General features: G+C 60.1%; 2 protein-coding genes across 6 annotated transcripts in view; one reads left to right on the forward strand and one right to left on the reverse strand.

Annotated features, from left to right (window-relative positions):
- PSD (pleckstrin and Sec7 domain containing) overlaps positions 1–10,801 on the forward strand; it is a 30,141-nt gene extending 19,340 nt beyond the window's left edge. Inside the window, exons 6-12 of the mRNA XM_043518557.1 lie at positions 1,322–1,365; positions 3,831–4,009; positions 5,341–5,411; positions 6,112–6,269; positions 6,894–7,038; positions 8,001–8,144; positions 8,725–10,801. Coding sequence (XP_043374492.1) covers positions 1,322–1,365; positions 3,831–4,009; positions 5,341–5,411; positions 6,112–6,269; positions 6,894–7,038; positions 8,001–8,144; positions 8,725–8,964 — 981 coding nt within the window. The 3' untranslated portion in view covers positions 8,965–10,801. The remainder of the gene's footprint in view (positions 1–1,321; positions 1,366–3,830; positions 4,010–5,340; positions 5,412–6,111; positions 6,270–6,893; positions 7,039–8,000; positions 8,145–8,724) is intronic.
- A 415-nt stretch (positions 10,802–11,216) lies between these two features.
- Positions 11,217–19,518, reverse strand: part of NFKB2 (nuclear factor kappa B subunit 2) — a 29,220-nt gene continuing 20,918 nt past the window's right edge. For 3 of the 5 annotated variants that reach the window (XM_043518555.1, XM_043518553.1, XM_043518554.1), the window contains 14 exons: positions 18,946–19,050; positions 18,104–18,189; positions 17,715–17,853; positions 17,422–17,541; positions 17,031–17,243; positions 16,676–16,817; positions 15,912–16,026; positions 15,256–15,463; positions 14,623–14,792; positions 14,035–14,137; positions 13,205–13,437; positions 12,261–12,330; positions 11,758–12,121; positions 11,217–11,634 (listed from right to left, as the gene is read on the reverse strand). In XM_043518555.1, the coding sequence (XP_043374490.1) occupies positions 11,463–11,634; positions 11,758–12,121; positions 12,261–12,330; positions 13,205–13,437; positions 14,035–14,137; positions 14,623–14,792; positions 15,256–15,463; positions 15,912–16,026; positions 16,676–16,817; positions 17,031–17,243; positions 17,422–17,541; positions 17,715–17,853; positions 18,104–18,189; positions 18,946–19,050 (2,240 nt within the window). In that variant the 3' untranslated portion in view covers positions 11,217–11,462. The remainder of the gene's footprint in view (positions 11,635–11,757; positions 12,122–12,260; positions 12,331–13,204; positions 13,438–14,034; positions 14,138–14,622; positions 14,793–15,255; positions 15,464–15,911; positions 16,027–16,675; positions 16,818–17,030; positions 17,244–17,421; positions 17,542–17,714; positions 17,854–18,103; positions 18,190–18,945; positions 19,051–19,518) is intronic. The other 2 variants (XM_043518556.1, XM_038410298.2) reach the window with 1 other exon arrangement.

Raw genomic sequence — 19,518 nt, forward strand, 5'->3', positions numbered from 1 at the left:
GAACATCTGGGCCAGCGAGTTTTCAGAAGAATGTAAGCCACGAGAAGGAGAGAAAGCCCAGTGGAATCGGCCTTGGCACATCTGTAGTGGTTTTCATCTTCAAAGCACTTGCAAAACATTAATTAGACCTCACCGCCACCCTTCCCAGTAGGTCAATGCGCCATAGTATAGATGGGGAGGTGCAGGGGAAGTGACTTGTCCATGGCTACACAGTGAGTCAGTGGCAAAATCTGGCATGGCACCCAGGCCTGATCAGTAGGTGCTACCCTAGCAGTAACGTGGGCAGTGCAGCCAAGGAGAAGGTACCCGTTCCCCTGAAACTCGTGTGTGTGTGACTCTGCCACTGCTCACGGAGCACTAGGGACACAGCCGCAGCACACCCCACTCTGGTTAGGGGCCAAGTAGTGGGTGTGGCTTACAAAAAGGAGGTGTGAGCCATCCCTGTAGTGCACTGTAGCTTCCCCCTACTTCTGAGCCAGCCGCATGTACCTCTTCCTTCCATTTTCTGCCCTGCAGCTCTTTGCGAGGCCCTTCCCAGAGGGATTCAGGCGGCTTCACTAGCTGCATTTTCCCCAGAGATTTTGTTTACTCCCAATCCCATGTTGTCTACCAGCCCCGTGTGTAACCCCTTTATTAGAACACCCTGTGGTGCAGAGAATGTGAGGGGGAGGCATTACAGAACCTCGGCTCACAGCCGGCTGCTGGATTTGTTCAATGTGCAGTTTTCCCTGCTGTCCACTAGGAGGTGCTGGGATGCAGGCTGCCCCCAGCTGCCCCCATTCTGTTTGCATCCTATGCCTGTCCAATGGCAGCTGCCTTCCTTTTCCTAGCCTTTCACAGCTCACCCTCACTGCCGCATGGGATTTCTGTCCACTCCTTGCTCAGCCTGGCCCTGCTTGTCCCTTTACTGGTCCCCAGCTGTCACAGAGAAGCCCAGGGCCTCTCCAGCACGCCCTCAGTCATAGCCCTGCTTCTGGCCTGAACCTCAGAGTCGCCCATCCCTCCTTACACCCCCCCACATCGGTTCCAGGCAGGGAGTTTCCCATCCCCAGCTCCCTGCTGCCCATCGGCCGGTCCCAGCGTGCCATGGGCACGGCCCTGTCCCACATATTCGGGAGGTGAATGCAGCTGCTTTGGCTTGTGAAGAAAACATACAACTCTCTCGTCCTCACTCGTCCCCCTTCTGGCCTCAGGGAGGCACCCACACCTACGCCCGACTGCCTTTCCCCTGTGGGTGCCAGTGTGGAGGGAGCGACAGGCCCCACTCAGGGTAGCGTAGCAAGCATTGGCCCCGCTGACCGTTGTTCTCTTGTCTCCCCAGGCTCTGTACAGCTCCATCAAGAATGAGAAGTTGCAGTGGGCCATGTGAGTAGCACCCCAGCCATGGGCCAGCCTCTCCCACTGGCTAGACGGGGCTTGGGGGGCTCTGGCCTGAGAGCTGCATGCAGCGTAGACACATGGCCCCCGTTAGATGAATCCTTCAGGCGCTAGTTTCTCTCCTCCTCATTGCTTTGCTCATAGGATCCAAACCATCCCCACCTCTCCCTGCGGGCCAGGCCAGCCAGGAGGGTGGCAGGTGTGACCTAGAGGGCTGATTGCCTCCAAGAGGGGCCAGAGCCCAGCGAAGTCCATGAGAAGATGCCGCGTGATCTCTCCGGGCTCTGGCTCCAGCCTAGGTGAGGAAGAGCGCAGCTGCTGCATGTGCTGGAGAGCTCGCTGCCCGGGAACAGGAGTGATGTACAGAGGGGCCCGATAGGGCAGCAAAATGCAATGGGGGGGAATTGAACATAGACTTGACTCTGGCTGTACAAAGCTGGAAAGGATGGGTCCCAGCTTTTCACACAGCTGGAAGCTGTATAGCAAAGCAAGTCAGACTAGGCCCAACTAACAGCTGGGAGGACTAGCTCAGGGACTGGGAGACCCAGGAAGGCCCAAAGAGGGAAATAACCTGGGCAGGCCTGAGGTGTGGAGTAGGAGCTCTGCAGGCAGCAGAACTGGGGAGTAGCTGAGGCAGGATTTACACAGCTATAACCAGGGTGGTGGAATAGCCTCGACCAGGGGGGCAGGTGTAGCTGGGAGGTAGGCTAGGCGGATTGTGAGCCGACCTGGCCAGCTATTCGGGTGCAGTGGGATTCCCCCTGCCCGGATCTACACTGGGTCACTCATAGCAGAGAGTAGCCCAGACTGTTGGACCAGGCCAGAGAGACAAAGCCTGTATAAGATGAGAGCCATTGATGTCTGCTTTGGCATAACAGGGGAAAGAGGGCTCTTCCAGGCTAAATGGGGGAGTAGCCCTGGCCAGGTCTGCACAGTGTAGATGAGGGGTAGATTAGGGAGCAAGATTTTCAGAGCTGCCAGCCTGGGGAGTCTGTGCACGTGCAGAACTGACCTGTTCCTAAGGACTTGAGGAGTTCTGCGGGGGGAGCTCTGGGGGGACTCCTGGGCAGAGCCAGTTCCCAAGGCCCTCCCCTCTTGCCCAGTCTGCCTGCAACCTGGCCCTGGCTATGGCCCAGCCCCTTACCTGGTGCCTGGCTATGGCCCAGCCCCTTACCTGGTGCCAGGGTGGGGAGGAACCACAGTGGGGCAGGGAGCAGCAGGGGAATGGGCTGGGAGAGCCTCGCTGGGCAGGGTCTGCTTGGGCTGGGGCTATAGAATTGGGGGAGGAGCAAGAAGTCATGGCTGTGACAGGGAGGTGGCCCCCTTTCCCAGGGCTGGGAGGGGCTCAGGGTAGGGTCCTAGTGCCTAGCCAGCCAGTTCAATGGAGGGGCCATGCCCCTCGCCCACAGCTGCCGTCCCCATAACTGGCAGCAGTTGCGTCGCTGGGAGCTCACGTAATCCCGGCTCTGAGCCAATGCAGCTGCCATGGAGACGGCCAGCAGCTGCGGAGGGGTTTAATTAGCAGCGCTGTGTTTGTGAGGAAGAGGGGAGGTGGTAGAGCAGGGCTCCCACATCTTTGCATTGGGAGAGCAGCACCAAGGAGTCCAGAGCCCAGCAGGGAGCATGATTCACAGGCTGTGAGCATGTGAGCAAGGGCCCACCTCCCTCACCAGCTGGCTGTCGGCTGCCTTCCGCATGCAGCGTGCCCACCTCCCGCCCGCACATGCACTCCCGTTCCTGCCCCTCTCCCCCACCCCCCAGCCCACAGGGCTGAAGGGATCTGCAGGGCTGGCTCGTGATGTCCCACAGCCCCTCCCAGTGCCTGTGGCTAGGTTCCTAACTGGGTGCCCGTCCCTCTGGAGCCCAACGTCTCCTCAGCAAAGCCCACAGTGGGCTGGGGCTCTGCGTTGCTCCCTGCTCCCCTGAGGGTGTCAGAGCCAGGGCTGGAGTTTCTCTCTGGGGCTCTGTCCACTCCTTGCTGTCAGAGGGGGAAGTGAGCCAGTCACCACAGGCCAAGATGGCCTCCTGCGGTGGCAGGCACCAGGGCACTGACCCTTCCCTGCGCAGCAGACCCCAGCCTGGCCCCGTTGCCTGCAGGTTCTCCTCTTTTAGCCAAAGTTGAGCACTGGCTGCCAAGGGGCCTTCCAGGCACCTCCCCTCCATGGGGCAGGCAGGGGGCTCCCGTGCCCAGCTCGAGACTGACCTAATCGAGCCCCTAACCTGGGAGAGACGTGGTGCGAGAGCCACCAGCCTGGCAGAGCCGTGAAGGGGCCTAGGGCACAGCTCCCAGGAGCATGGAGGGGGCTGTTGGTGTCTCTCTTGAGGTGATTTGAATGGGAGCCCTCCCACCGAGTGGGCTCCACCCCAACCCCTTTGGCATGGCCTGGTTAGAGTGCTGGGTGGTGTGTTGGCCAGCCCTGGTGCCACTAATCCCTGCAATGTCTGCCCCACAGCGATGAGGAGGAGCTGAGGAAGTCGCTCTCTGAGCTGGCCGACCCCAACCCCAAATCTATCAAGCGCATCAGCAGCTGCAGTAACCCCTTCCTGGACTTCTCGCAGGACCCCAGCATCGCCACCTACAAGTACGGCCTGCTGGTGCGCAAGAGCCATGCGGACTCTGACTGCAAGAAGAGTAGGTGTCTGGGGGCGGGGCTGGGGTGTGCTAAGGGCAGAGCCAGTTCTCAATGGGGAGCCACTCCCTTGCAGTCACAGTGGGACGAGTGATGCAGTGCCACTCCACGCCCTCGTGGCAAAGGGGCTTCGGTCGAGACAACGCCTGGCTCAGAACCAGCTCATGCCCTGACCTCTCTTCATTCCCCTCCCACTGGTCAGTGGGTCCATTTTAAAAACTATTTTTGTACAAAATTACAGCAGAACTTTCAAACACGCAAGCCAGGTCCTCCAAATCTCTGCTTCCTGGAGCACCATTGTCTGCAGCTCCCGCACTCGCCCACGTGCCATGCCCCCAGGGGACAGGGGCCTTTCAGCTAGTAAAGACTCCGTTTGGTTTTCATTTTTGTCCCTGTGCTTCCAGCTTCTCAGCTGAGCACGCCCCAGCCACCTGCAGCGGGAACCCCCCACAGAGATTAAAGCAGGGTCAGAACTAACCCCACATTCAGCAAGTGCTGGGAGGAGCAGACCTGAGGGCCTGACCTGCGGCAGGTGCTGGGGCTGCATGGCTCTCTTCCATTGGGAGTTAGCATTAGTGTGCCGCACGCCAACGTCATCGCCACCTGGGGGTAGGGGGAATGGCAGCTAGGTGCAGGGCCGGTTGCAGGAGAGACCTTTCCCCTGCGCTGTCTTAGCTGTGTGCGGAAGGAGACAGGTAGGGAAGAGAGCTCTGCTCTATTCCTTGCTGTTCCTCTGTCTAAGGTGCTAATCAGGCCTGGACTCCTGGGGGTGGGGAGAGGAAGTATCCAGAGCCCCCGTTCTGGGTTCAGACTGGGCGCAGGCTGCTCGCTTGTTGCAATGATAATTAAATCTAGTTGGGGGAGCAAAGGTAGCCGCCCAGTTCACAGCCACAGAGGAGCATGCTACCTTCCCACTGCCAAATCCTCCCTAATCCCAGGCCAATTGATGCCTCCTTGATCTGATTAGAAGCTGGCTGTATTTTCTGCATCTGCTGCTGGGCGTAGCAGTGCCTGGCAGGAAATGCTGCCTGCCTCTGCTTCCTCTGAGCGGTTAGCATCGTGGTTAAACACAGCAAGGAGAGCACTGAACCGTGCCCTGGCTGCCTGGCAGCAGCCTCTGGCCCCAGGGGGCAGAATGCAGGATCCTCCCCCCGCAGCAGCCAGCTGCTGACTCTCAAGGAGGGCACAGCTCAGGTGGGCTGCTGGGGAATGAATTCCACTGGAGAGCTGCCCGTCCCCTGGGTGGGCTGACATTCACGCTGGCAGAGCTTGCTGTGCCACTTCGCGCTTGGGACTGACTTTCCACTGACTCTGCTTCTCTCTCCCTTGCCAGCCCCCAGAGGGAAGAGAGGCTGGAAGACTTTCCATGCCATCCTGAAGGGAATGATCCTCTATCTGCAGAAGGTAGGGTGTAGCGAGACTGCTGCCCGCCTGGCCACCCCAGGACAGGGCTTGAACTCAGGCCAGGCAGCTGAATCACAGGGAGGCAGTCTGGACTTCTGCCCCTGCCCCCACTACCCTGCCGGGTTGTGGGACCCTGCTGCAGTGATTGATCAGGTGGAGAGAACCTTGCTGCTGTCGGAGCGTGGAATCCATTTAAGCACCACGACACCAGGCACTAGCCGTGAGCCTTTGGCCCAGGGCAGGGTGAGGCATCCCTGGCCAAGGCAGCAGCGCTGCTTCCCCAAGGCAGTTGTTAGAGCCTTGCAAAGTAGGACCGCATTACAGCAGGGTCTTGGCAGAGGAATGACATGCCAGCCTCCAAGCTGGCCTCCTGCCTGGGACTGCAGCATTTATTTGCAGCGGCAGTGCCCCCCACTGGGCTAGCAGCATAGGGAATGGCCTCCCATAGGCCACTCATACATGCAGTCCTCCCCCCTCCCCCCCTCGGGAACACGCGGACACAGCCAGCTCATGGCGGGTTGGTATGTACCACCCTGGGAGTAGCCCTGATGCCTAGCACTGCTGCGCCTGGTGGTGGTGAGCTCCTAGGAGGAGTGGCAAGGGCCACTATAGCTCCCCCAGTCCTGCTAGAGCAGGACCCTAGCGCCAAGGCAGGCTGTGAGGAGCAGGACTCATTTGTAACCAGAGCCTGGCCTTGCAGGAGGAATATAAGCCCGGGAAGCCCCTGGCAGAGGAGGAGCTGAAGAACGCCATCAGCATCCACCACGCGCTAGCCACGCGGGCATCCGACTACAGCAAGAGGCCGAACGTCTTCTACCTCAGGACAGCCGAGTGGCGGGTCTTCCTGTTCCAGGCCCAGTGAGTATAGGGCGACCAGATGTCCCGATTTGATATTTGGGGCTGTGTCTTATATAGGCACTTACTAACCCCCCTCCCCCCGACCCGATTTTTCACATTTCCTGTTTGGTCACCCTAAGCGAGTAACCCGGGCCAATACGGGAGCTCCTGGCTGCACAAGCCAGGCAGGCAGTGCCGAGGGGCACCGGCTAGAGACATCACACTGGGCAAGTGTTACCAATCTAGCACCACCCCCAGGGCTGGGAGCGGGCCTGTGGGGCCAAGGGCAGCATGACGCTTTTCAGTCTAGCAACTGCTTCTCCTGGAAGAAAGGGTGAAGTGAGGAAAGCCAACACTCCTTTGTCATGACCCCCCCACCACCGCACTGTAGGGAGCGCCCCTGCCACTTGGCCATTGCTCAAGCATCGATAGAAGCCAGCTGCTAGCTGGGGTTAGGTGCACCATCTGCCATTACCATGGTCCATGGGCAGATGCTGGCCTAGGAGGCCCATTGGTCTGTTCCAGTAGGGCCCTTCCTCTGTTCCCAGGGCTCCAGCCTTGGGGCTGGCACCATCCCTGGAAGGGGGTGGGTAGGGAGGGTGCAGCTTTGGGCCCATGGTTTAGTGCTTTGGCATTTCCCCACAGGAATACAGAACAGATGCACTCCTGGATCACACGCATCAATGTGGTGGCAGCCATGTTCTCTGCTCCCCAATTCCCCGCGGCCATTGGGTCCCAGAAGAAGTTCAGCCGGCCCCTGTTGCCCAGCTCTACCACCAGGCTGGCCCAGGTAACAGGGTACAAGCCAGCTCACTGTGTTAGGGGTAGGGGCTGCAGGAGCAGCACTAAGGCCTAGGGCTGGCGTTGCTGAATGTTTAATCGTCTGTGGCCGGGACAAGCAGGGAGGTGATATCATTTGAGTTATAATCAAAGCCGGAGAAGACAGAGGAGTTGCAGAGGGGCCAACACCCACTAGGGGAACACGCAGCACAATGGCAGGTGAAATTCAACATTGCTATGCCAAATAGTGCACTGTGGAGGGGTAAGGTAGAAGGGAATAAGTTGGAGCAGCTGTGCAAATTAACAGTCAGCTCCGGAAAGGGACCGGGTTGTGCCTGGGGACAGCTCAGTGAAGACCTCGGCTCCGTGCACTGCTGTGCTCAAAGCCTGGGCCTCTTCGTACAGACAATATTAATGCCATGCCCCAGAGCAATGGTGCAGTCTCCTGCAGGGAACGGGAGGGGCTCACAGAAGGAGCGGGGCCTGGATGCTCTCCGAGGAAAAGCATGGGATTGTGGCCTTAGGAGAGGAAGGAGAGAGGGCTGCAGGGATCTTGCCTGGTTGGTCTAGCGCACGTAGAGCAGGAGCTTCTGCTCCGCCCAGCTCATAACACAGGAACACTGGATGAAATCAAAGGGTGGGAAATTCAGTCCAGGCCTAGGCTACTAAAAGAACCTAGTTTTGGAAGGGAGCTAAACCTTCATGGCAGGAGCTGGACTGGTGGGGGTTAGGCAAAGCATTCCCTGGGGCAGGTTATCCCCTAAGTGCCCCCTGCTCAGGTCTGCTACCAGACACTGTCAGAGACAGGAATTGGGCCTGGCTGGGCCCTTAGGCTCATCCAGCATGCCAGTCACCACAGCCAAGTGGTACAGTGTCCAGCTGCAGTCCCAGCCAAGAGCGACATGAGTGGGTGGGTGCTGCAAGCAGGGCCTGCTTGGAAAGGGGCACTAACACAGTCCTGCTGGGCCCCAGGAGGAGCAGGTGAAGAGCCACGAGTCCAAGTTCAAGGCCATGTCGGCAGAGCTGGTGGAACATCGCTCCTCGCTGCCTGAAAAGAAGGTGAAGGGCAAGGAGTATGAGGAACTGAAGCAGAAGGAGGAGTACCTGGAGTTCGAGGTGAGCTGGGTGCCCACCTGCTGGGGGGGAGCCCTCTGCCCTTCCGCTGGCAGTGGCCCTGCTCCCTGTCCCCACTCCCACCAGCTCCACATAAGAACCCCCAGTTGCTGATCAGAGGCTGCTGAGACATCTCACTGCCTGGGGGTATCATCAGGCTGAGCAATGGCAACAGCTCAGGGAATGTGCCACGGGGCTGCTCCAGAGCCCTCCTCCCTTCCCTGCCCACAGACCCACCTGCCAGCTAGCACTATCCAACCCCACCAAATACCTCAGTCCCGCCCCTGCTCTGGCTGCCAGTCCCCCCCAAAAGGAGGAGAATTGGCTCAGCACAAGCAATAGTAAGATTCCTGGGCACCTATTGCTGGCACCCAGCTCCTCCACCCTGCCCCCGGGATCAGTGAGGCAGCATTAGGGGCGCAGTTCCATTGCATTTTCAATCCAGTATGAAATGCTGAGGAGAAGCACCTGGCTGCTTCACCCACTGTGGCAGGGGAGAGCCAACTCCAGGTCCCAGCAGCGAGGCTGCACTCAGTGCTCTATGCCCTGCGCCTCTCACCCACTCTCCTCTGCTTGCCCGCAGAAAACACGCTATGGCACCTATGCCATGCTGCTGCGCGCCAAGCTGAAAGCCGGCTCCGAGGACCTGGCGGCCTTCGAGGCCACGCTGTTCGACGCAGCCATCAGCGAGGAGGACAGCCTCAAAAAATCCCGCTCCAGCCCCTCCCTCAACCTGGAGCCACCTAGCACAGGTACCAAGATCAAGCGCAACGTCTCGGAGCGCAGCAGCCGCCATCCTGCCAACAACCTGCAGAAATCCTAGACGGGCAGCGCCTTCTCAGCCAGCCCCGGGGGCAGCCGGGCCCCTGCCAACGAGAATCTGCATGACTTCATCCTTCGTGGGCACAAGCCATGGGGCTGACAGCTCTCACCCAGCCACCAGCACCAACCCATGCCAGCTCAGCATGGAACTAGAGCCCTCCACCGACTCCATTGGAAACACATGCCGTGTGGTGCCGTCTTCAACCCCTGACCACCGGGCTCACACTACAGGACTGAACGCCCCCCTCCCCCTATTTCCTGGGAACTGGGTGCAGGTTTCCAGAGCGGGGAAATAACCAAAAACCAACCACTGAGCTAAATTCTTCAGTGTAAAAAGCAAAGCAGTGCTCTCTCCTGCTCAGGCCCCCCCACCATGGTTTCTAGGACAGACTCACTCTGTCTGGGGAGACAACCCAAGTGGGGCCCTTTTATACAGCCTCACTGCAGCCCTGGCCACCCCAGGGGCCAGTTTCTTTAAAGCTGCCAGATGGGCAGAGCCCTGGCCGCTCCCTGTGATGCCCCCCCTCCCCCATCTGCTGGTTTCTTACGGTTTTGAACGTTTTTGTGATACAGTTTTGCACTTTTTAGTACCTGACTGAGCTGACTTACAGGGAGTTTTTGGGGGGGTAATTTTGATGCTTTTTTGGGAACTGTAAAAACAAACCCCAAGCCCTCCAAGGCATTTGTTTCCTAGAGCTGCTGCAGGTTTTCTGTGACTGCGGGGGGTGGAGGCCCAGCCCCACCCGCAGCCGCTAGCCTAGCACTAGTTTTCTATGTTGCACAGAGGAGCTGGCTAGTTCTGCACAGCCCCACTCGAGCCACTGGACTGGCTTGTGCCCCTTAGGCAGCAGCTGGTACCTGCCCTCCCACCCGAGGTGGTGTTGCCCCAGGGCACAGGAAACAACCACCAGCCAAGTCCGGCGTTCCAGCCCAGGATGCAGCTGTACGGTGCAGGGTAGGAAAAGGCTAAGCAAGCCTTGACTCAGCCATGAAGCCATAACGAGGGGCCAGGGTGGTGTCTCGTGAGCACACAGTGCCCCTTCGGCTCATCATAGTGCAGATCACTGTGGACAGGCGACACGGGTGGCTTTCCCCATTGCCTAGCTGGCCTAGCTCGGGGCATGGTGAGGTGAGGAGGAAAGAGCAGGGTTATTTTGAGAGCTGGAATTCAACCTGCGCCTGCTGGCCATGGCCCCTGAAGGCTCCTCTCTGCCCTCTGTTGGAGGGGCTATGCCAGTCCTGCCCCTCTACCTCCCACTTGAAAGGGCTCAGAGGCTGCTGGTGCCCCTGAATGTCACGCCCAGGCCCTGCCTCTCACAAGCCTTTTCCAGCATTAAAGGTCCTTGTCCATCCCTGACCACTGGAGGGATAGCAAGAAGGGAAGGGCCTGGACCTAGGAACGAAGCTGGAGCTAACGAGGAGCTTTGCCCCCAGCTTGTTGTGGTGACTGGAGGCTCCTCTCCCTTGCGGGGAGCAGCATGAGCTCTAGCCCAGGAGCTTGCCTGCCCAGGCTGCAGCCAACCATCCCAGCAGCATGCCGGGGGCTGGAGGCAAGGGGATCCTGTCCCCAGCAGGGGGCTGGATCAATGCATGGTCAGCTGTAGCTCAGGGCTGAGCTATAGCACAAGGGTGCAGGCTCAGCCAATGGGAAATCCAGGGGCCAACAGGACTGCACCTACCCAGGGACCTTGGTCAATGGCGGCAGGACAGCCACGCCCCCCGGCTGCCCTTCGCCCCGACTGCGAATGTGTCTCTTTTTATTCTGCTCTTTCGAGTCTATTGCAAAAAATCTTTGTACAGCTTCTTCCATCAGTTACTGAAGTAAAACCTGCTCTTAAGCTGCGGGGCTGGAGTCAGTTCTTCCACTGAGCCAAGGGCTGCCAGGCCCAGGAGCAGCTGATCCATCTCCCTGTCAGACAAGTCCCCAATCCCCCCTCATGCAGAGAAGCACTGTGACTTGGCCTGGGTCACAGGGTCAGTGGCAGGAGTGGTACAGGGACTCTGCCTTCCACCCTCATGCTATGATGGTGCAGGCAGTCCATGGGCACACCCTTATCTCCACAACCATTGGGGAAACTGAGGCAGGGGCAAAGTAGCAGAGAACTGTGCCTAAAGGAAGGGGCGAGGCCAAAGCACACAGGTAGGACTGATGGGGCCCTAGCAGCACACACGCCCTAGCTCCCAGTGCTTGGAACGCCCCTGCAGGGGGGGTGGGTGTTCTCAGGACCCTGGAGCCACAGTGAAAACATTCGGGGAGTCACACCCTTTATTTACCTAAACCAAGAAACCTGATGAGGGATCTTTAAATAAGAGCAGAGAGGGGGCTGGGTTCTGCACAGCAGGGCCTGCCAGGCTGCGGCCAGCCCTACCAGAGGAGAGTCGAAGAGGCATGGGCAGCCCATTCTGGGGCCAAGAGGCACTTGCATTCAATCCGTGGGCAGTGCGGGGGCTCCGAGCCTGCCGCAGCTCCGTCCCTCCAAAGTGTCAGTCACAGCCGGGCTATCCCGGGACCAGAGGGAGGCACCGGCAGGTCAGTGCACCTGCTGCTGCTGGCTGTGGGGGGGCTCGCCGAGCAGCTCTGCAGAGGGCAGCGGGTGCAGCTTCAGCGGTGGGGCCGGCGGCTGCTCCTCTTCCACCGACTGGCTCCCATAGGCACTGTCCTCCTTGAGCTCTGCAAAGCAAAGAGCCAGCATGGTAATGAGGGCAGCCGGGCCCCTCCTGAGCGGCAGCCCTAGGGAAAGGTCTGAGACACGGAGTGTGCGCCGCTGGCCCCCGGACCTGCCCCAGCCCTTACCTGTGCTTTGCAGCTTGTCGGCCGTCTCTGCTTTGCGAAGCATCCTCACTCCCTCGCTGAGCCCCATGGAGTCCAGCGCCTCCAGCAAGCCCCCCAGGCTGCCGCCAGCGAGCTGGGGAGAGAAGGCAGTGAGAGCGGGCTCGGCAAGGGGGCCAAGGAGAGGAGAGGGTTCCCCATGCGGGGAGACTCACCTCATAACTGAGCAGGAGGCTCCCGCTGGGGGAGGCCGTGTCCTTGTACGTCTCCACCAGGCTGCGCAGGCCCAGTCTTTGGGCCAGCTCAGTCCAGTCCGAGCCGCTGCGGTCCTGGTTCAGTAACTGCTCCAGGCCCTGCAGGGTGTTGCTGTCGAGTGACAGGATGGTCCCTGGATATGGGGGAAACACATGAGCCCATCGATGGGCCCAGCCCTGCCCAGACACCACGCTGCCATCCGAGCATGCTCAACCCCCAGAAAGGAGGGGTGTGTGACTGGGGGGAACCCAGCAAGGGAGGGGGTTGCTCACCTGGCCTGGGGGCGGCAGGCTGCTCTGACTCCGGGCCTTGCAGCGAGGCACGCAGCAAGATCTCCCGCACCTGGGAGAGACGCATACAAGACTCCTGAGCCGTGTCCTGGGAGCATCCCCACAGCCTGTTCCCCCCCATCCCTCACTGGGCTCACAAGCGCAGGCCGAGCTCCCAGCACTCCCCAGAGAACAGGCAGGGAGAGGGAGCACTAGTGTGGGGGGAGAGCAGGGACAGCGAGTGAGCCCACACACTGCTGCTCTGCTGGCCCCCGACAGCACCACAGGCCCAGGAGAAGCTCCTGGGACCCCACCCTGCCAGAGCTGCAGGTTCAAGGGGCTGCAGTACAGAGGAGCCTGGAGGGCAAACACTCCTCTCCCCACTCCCAGCTTTGCCACCAGCCCCCTACCCGAGGCTGCCAGGGGACCAAGGGCTGAGCAGGGCCCCCAGCTGGCCTGGGCAACAGGAACACCCACTACTGCACAGGATGCAGGTCCAGCCTTCAGGGTGGGAAGCAGCCATTGACTGGGGGCCCAGCATTCCTGCACTGGCCCTTACAGAGCCCAACACCCACCTTGGAAGCTAGCACTGGCCTCGCCAGAACTCTGGTCAGACCAGCCCCCAGAGCCATACGCCCCTCAGACCCGTGTCGCAAGATCATCCCATAGCGAGCCCCACATCCCAGGAGTGTCTCTGGGACCCCACCTCACACAACACCGCGGTGCCAACACCTGCCACGGAAGAGCGAAACATTTGTCCTTTAGCTTCTTTTGATGGGATTCAGTAGCTGGAGGGATGGCAGAGCTGCCAGACTTATGTGCCCAGCCAACACTCTGGGACCCACCACTCCCTAGCAGGGCAGCTCCCTCCCCAGAGCCAACCCACCAAGGGAGACCCATGCTCTTGGGTCTCCAGTTCCCCTGGTTTAACCCCTTATGCTCTGTACCTTGTGGCTCCTGGTTAAGTCAAGCGGTGTGTGTCTCCGCCGCTGCCTTGCACCCCGAGTGCCAGGCTCCCTGCTTCTGTGCTCGGTAGCGGTGCTGGTATCTGTGTGCTCTGTGTCTGATTCTCCCAGCTCCATGTCTGCCTCCTGCTCCTCGGGCCCACTGTCCGTGTCGCTGCTGGCTTCGGACGAGGACGACCTCACCGGCTCATCGTTCTCACAGAGGACATCCCCTCCTGGGGATGGGGGTGTGGTCAGAGCCCAGACAGCATGGTACCCGGAAAAGGATTTGGCCCCTCCCACCTGCCCAGGCCCCAGCTGGCTCAGATCCCAGTGCCCACACTTCCTTCAAGTCGCCCGTCTCCACTGTCGGGCAGGGACTCAGTCCAGGGAGGGTCGTTCACACGCCCTCCCCAGTGCCCCCATTAGGCAGCCTGGCTTTTCAGGCCTCAGCTTCCATTTCACATCCCTCTCCTTGGGCCAGGATTTGGGGCGACTGGCCTGGCCCAGCATATGCAGTGGAAGGAGGTTACAGCATCATTTCAGATCTCATTCGCCCCAGAGGCCACCCCCAGCCCAGCCAACAGAGCGCCCTCTGCTGGAGTTATCACTTCTGTCTGTACCTCAGCCTCCATCTGCCACCTCCCATTGGCTGGGCCAGTACCACAAGCAGAGAGCCCACCCATTAGCCCTCCTCTGGAGGCAGTAGCTCTCCCACCAAGCCAGACACTGGAGCACCAGGGAAGAGCCTGCGTCATTATGCTGCAAAGCACCTAGCACAGCTCTGGCAGGCTTCTGTGATTGCCAGCGCCAGGGGAGCAGAGAGGAGCTACCTGCTTTGATGAGCATTTTGGTGAGGATGGGGGAGCCCAGGCCTGCAGCCAGGTGCAGAGGGGTGTTTCCAGCAAATGTCCGAGCATTGACATCAGCTCCCAGCTAGAGAGAAATGCAAGAGTCAGTGAGGAACAGGCAGCAGCAACGCACGGAGAACAGACGCAGCCCCTGCACGCTAGGCGCAGCACCATGGGGGAACACAGACTGCCAGTCTCAGCAGCGGCCGTGTGCGCTCTGGGCAGCAGAGAGCCCGGGGACAGGCACAAGCCCTGCCCCACACAGAAGGGCCAGGCAATCACACCGCATAGGCAGGCCTGCTGGCACTCCAGCCTACGTGCTGAAACCACACACAAGGTCCAAGGGCAACCAACCGAGCCAGCAGAAGACGGTCGGGAGCAATTCTGAACCCCCTGCCCAATCCCACACCAACACCATGGGCCCCACTGCAGCCCAACCGAGGAAGCTGCCTTTCTCATCCCAAGAGCCCAGCCTCCAGGCAGACCAGAGCTGGGAGCCTTGACCCCGCCCCGCGCCCCCCCCTGCCCACTCCCGGACACTCTGGAGCTAGAGGGCTCCCTGCCCTGTACCTTCTTCACCAGATGGCCAGCCACATTGAGGTTCTCCATCTCCACGGCCAGGTGCAGGGGTGTCCGGCCCCCTTGCCGCTCCACGGCATTCACGTCTGCTCCCATCCTCACCAGCAGGTCCAGGCAGGCCAGGCTCTTCACCCTCACAGCCAGGTGCACGGGGAGCAAACCTGGAACAGGGAGCAAGCTTTAGCACCAGCAGGGGACTGTCACCCCCTCAACTTATCCCACAGGGAGGACGTGTTCCCCCAGCTCCACATGGAGCCCCAGCAGGGCAAGCTTCCCCCAGCCCTGCCCTGTCCCGGAGGGCAGTTTGGACTCTGGCCCATGCTGGCAAGGGCCTTTCGCGACGCAGACACTTGGCCATTGCCAAGGGCTCGGAGGTTCATATACCAGGACAGGCAACTTCTGAGAGGTGGGGGTGGGCTGCACGGACCCTCCCTGTCTCATTTCACACAGGCCACTAACCTGGATTTGAACCAGTGACCTACCGGATCCAGGCCAGCTTTGGGGCTTCTGGCCCTTTCCTGGAAGTCCAGCCCACTGGGAGGCAGAGCCCCGCTGAGAGCCAGTCTGCCCTTTGCTCAGTATCATCCCATCCCAAGCTCTCCTCGCCCCGGGGTCCCCTCTCACCATGATAATTGGGTGTGCTGAGCAGACAGGGGCCGGAGGAGTCCAGGTGCCCCAGCAATGTCTTCAGCATGGCCTCATCGCCTGTCTGGAGTGCCAGGTGCAGCAGCGAATTGCCGTACCGATCCAGCAGGGTGGGGTCTGCTTGGGCCTGCAGCAGTAACCTCACCACCTGGTGCTGCTTAGTGATCACTGCCAGGTGCAAGGGAGTCTGGGAGGAAAACAGCCAGCTCAACAGGGAGCCAAGAGCCAGCGGGATACTCTCGAGCCGACAGCCCCACTCCCTTTGCTCTCACAGCAGGAGCCCCCAGCCTGCTTACCACATTGACACCTTCAACACCGACAACGCAGTCTGATCTCCCTCCGGCAAGCAGGGGGCGTTGCAGCCCAACCCGGGATACGTGGTTTACAGACCAAAGAGCCTGCCTCCCCTGGGGAACACACCCAGAGGCAGCCAGCTTGAAGGAATGGGGCTCTTGGCATTGGCAAGCCAGGCCTCTGGCAGGATCTGCCATGGCCTGGGGAGCTTGGGGTCATGCTCTGCGAGCAGAGGGATGGGAAGAGGATGGCTCCAGCTAGAGGGTCACAACAGCCCTTCATCATCAAGGGAAAGGCAGGAATCCTGGGAGATGCCTTGGGAGCAGATGGGGTCACTGTACCTGCTGCAAGTGGTTGGCCACGTTGATGATCTGCTGGTTGGGGATGCTGAGGATGACCTGGATCAGCTGCTCGATCACAGTCGTCTGCTCATGGATGATGGCAAGATGCAAAGGCCTGTGGGCAGGGAGGGGATGGCGAGCTCAGAGCAGCATCTCAGCAGCCACTCACTGTGGTAAGCCAGCACTGTGCTACCCAGCTGGGCTGCATGCCCCCTCCCCAGGCCCCATGCATGCCCCAGCCCTGAACTCCCTTCCCATTGTTCCTCCATGCTGGCTGCCCCAGCAGATCCCTGCTCCCAGTGACCATCAATCCGTGTGAAACTGCACAGGTCCTGCACCCTATGGAGCCCTGAGCCACCATCTGTGGCCCTACCCAGCTTCAGGAGGAAATTAATTCCACATGACCTGGTCCCACACCCTGCGTGGAAGGAGCTTTGGCTTCCTGAGCCAAAAAGGGAGCTGGCTCAAGGCTATGGAGCAATGTGGAGGCGCCAGAGAGACATGTCTTCTCCTGGGGGAGAGGGAGCTAGCTGGCTTGGCCTAGACCCCACGTGACGGAGCAGGCCTCTGTAGAGTCCTGGCCAGAGCTGGATCTGCCCATTCCCAGGGAGCAGGGTCCATTGGGGAGTCTCCAGAGAGAGAGTGGAAAGGATCGTGCGAAAACTGTAATGGCACAGGGCCAGCACAAGCCTCCACACAAAACCAGAGCCCTCCACAGCTGGTGCTGTCCTCAAGCCCCCCACCCCCATTCCCTGAGGACTCACGTGTCTCCATTCTCATCCTGGGAGGCGGCCAGGTGCCGCTGCACGGCCAGCAGCATGCGTGGGTCAGCAGTGACCGAGTAGTCCAGCAGGGCATGGGCGCTGCGCTGAGCCAGAGCCAGCATCCTCATGCTGCAGAGCTGGGCTGGAAAGCAAAGCCGGGAGTCAGCCCCTGGACAGACAGTTCAGGGACCAGCAAGAGCCACCCACCTAACTGAAATTGCCAGTCCTCCATTCTGCCAACAGCCTATGAACACCTCTCCCCCGACCCCCGCAACACACACAGAGTGCCTCAGACCCCTCTATCAATCCAGCCCGGGGATCAGCCCTTCCCTCACCGTCTCCCCACCCACCATACCATGGTGATGCAGCTGCTGCCGGTGGCTCTCCTCTGGAGGGCAGGGCTGCTTCCCAGTCTCCACAGGCAGGTGCTCGCCATCCCCCTCCTCTTCCATCTTGGTGGCCCTGGTCATCTGCACCCCCCCTTGGTAGCCACCCACAGGGTGGGGGCCAGATGAGTAGATGTTGTTGTAAGTCAGCCCCGAGGAATATGGATAGTTTAGATTTCCGCCTGTAGACCAAGAAGGAAAGACCTGTGACAAAGGCAGGATCTGGGGGAATGCCAGCCCCCCACATACTGCTGCTGCTGGCTCTGAGGCAGCTCAGGAGGTTTGGGGTCTCCCAGGCCAGCCTGGGATGAGTAACTTGCCCTGCCATAGCTCCCCACAGCGGGGAACAGCTCAACTCACCTCCACCGGAGCCAAAGCCACCGCTTCCCCCGCCGGCCCCGCCCATGTGCGAGCCCCCACCAAAGTGCTGGGGGAACTGAGGCAGCACCTTCTTCCGCTTCCTCTCCACCTCCTCCTTATCTGCAGGCAAGACACATGGGGGAAGATCAGAGCCAGAAACAAGCCTGACCTGTGCTGGGACAGCACTTCCCTGGCAGCTGCAGGCCTCCCCGGGGCTCAGTGCAAGCAGACAGTGGCTCCAAGCCCAGCCAAGTCAACCTGGAGAGCCCCCCCACCAACCGAGCACCACTCACCTTCCACCACTGGGTAGTAGGTGAACTGCTTGGAGTCGCTCACGTCTCCCCCACGCTTCCGCTTCAGCTGCAGGAAGACAGTGACGGGGCGGTCGATCTTGGGCTTATGGTAGGGCGGCGTGCGGAAGACGATGGCGTACTGCAGGCAACCCAGGAGAGGGAGTTATGCACTGGTGCCACCTTCACAGCCCCACACTCCCCATGGCAACCCCAGCAGTACAGCCTGGCCACCCCCAGGATCCCACCACCCTGGCAATCATGCATCTCCAGCCCAGCAGGCAGAACGAAGTGCCTGCCACCACAAAAGCCTCATGCCACTGAGGTGGCACAAGGCCCTTCCCCAACACTCCATGCAGACAACAGCCCTGCCCCCATCCGGCCCACTGCACCTGCTTGTGAACATCCGTAGGGGAGAAGTCCCCGAAGGCCTGCCAGCCGTTCTCATCATCCTCGTAGAACCGCACCTCTATGTCATCTGGGGGAAGAGAGGAGAGGGGGGCAGTTACCATGGGGGCTCTGGCAGCGCCCAGCCAGCCTGACTCCTCCCACACAGCTCAAGGACTCTGCTTCCTCCACCTCTCCCACAGCTGCCTTAGAACCAGAGCAGCTCAGTATTCCCTAGCCACTATCCTTGTCCTCCTCTGTTTCCCCAGGTGCAAGGCACCACACGGCCCTGACCCCAAACACCAGCCCCAGAGCAGCCTGGTCTATGAGGCAAGCTTCGGCAAGGATGAATGAAAATGGCTCCAAGTAACTGCAGGCCTTGGAGACATCGTGCTCCCAGGGGCACGGGGCAGAGGTACGCCCATCGTGGGGTTATGTTAAATAACTACATGGTTCAGATGGGCTCTCTCCTCACAACCCGATCCATCTCAGGCTGCACCCCCTATCCCTGGCAGGCCGGGTCGGAAACACATGCATCTTCCCCCACTGCCTCTGCCTCTGGGTTCTCTCAGCTCACCCACCCTGCCCCCACCTGGTCATCGACCCAAGACTCAGTCTGCTGTCCAGCCAGTCTGGCTCCACAAAAGGCTCAGCCAGACAGGGAAGAGGGAGTTCCTCAGAGCATCCTACCAAAACACGGGGTGCTGAGAGAGCCCGAGACCACGCACAATAACTCGCTCACCACCCCCAGAAGGAGCAGCACATAAGCACACCCAGGTGGCTTTTGGGTGGCGGGGGGGGAAGAATGACAGCAAAGAACCCAACTGGCTGCTAGCAGGCTCCTTACCTTTCTGAACTTTATCGCACAGCAAGTAGACCTCGTCCCCTCCCCGCACCGAACCAGCCGTCTTATCCATCCGTGAGATCTTCAGGTTGGAAGCCCCAGGTGACTCTGTGGAGCAGGAAAGTGTTTAGAGCTCAGCAAAGGCACTGCCCAGTCCTGGGGATGCACGGCAGTAATACAGTGGGGAGGGGTGGGAACGGGGAGAGAGTGTCAGGGAAATCTCCAAAGAGTCAAACATGAGTCATGGCAAAGTTCCTGATCTGTGACTCATCCACCATCCTCCCTTCCCCCCAGTATGCCCCACAGGGAGCAGTTCCTTGCTCCCATCAGGGGTGCTGGGGAGAACAGGCACCCACTTGCCACAATTGAGCCCACCCACTGGCAACACAGCCCAAGGGAAACACCCCTTAGCTCAAATTAGTGGGTTCAAGGGAAATGCTCCACCAAGCTGCCAAATGAGGATTCCCAACAAGGACACACCCTGCTCCGGCTGCCCACTCAGTGGGCAAGTTCAGGGTCCAGCAAGGACGTGCCCTGAGGAGATCCCCAGCCTGAATGTAGCTCCCTGCTTATCCT

The sequence above is a fragment of the Dermochelys coriacea genome, chromosome 7, assembly GCF_009764565.3.
Source record: "Dermochelys coriacea isolate rDerCor1 chromosome 7, rDerCor1.pri.v4, whole genome shotgun sequence".
Classification (NCBI taxonomy): Eukaryota; Metazoa; Chordata; order Testudines; family Dermochelyidae; genus Dermochelys; species Dermochelys coriacea.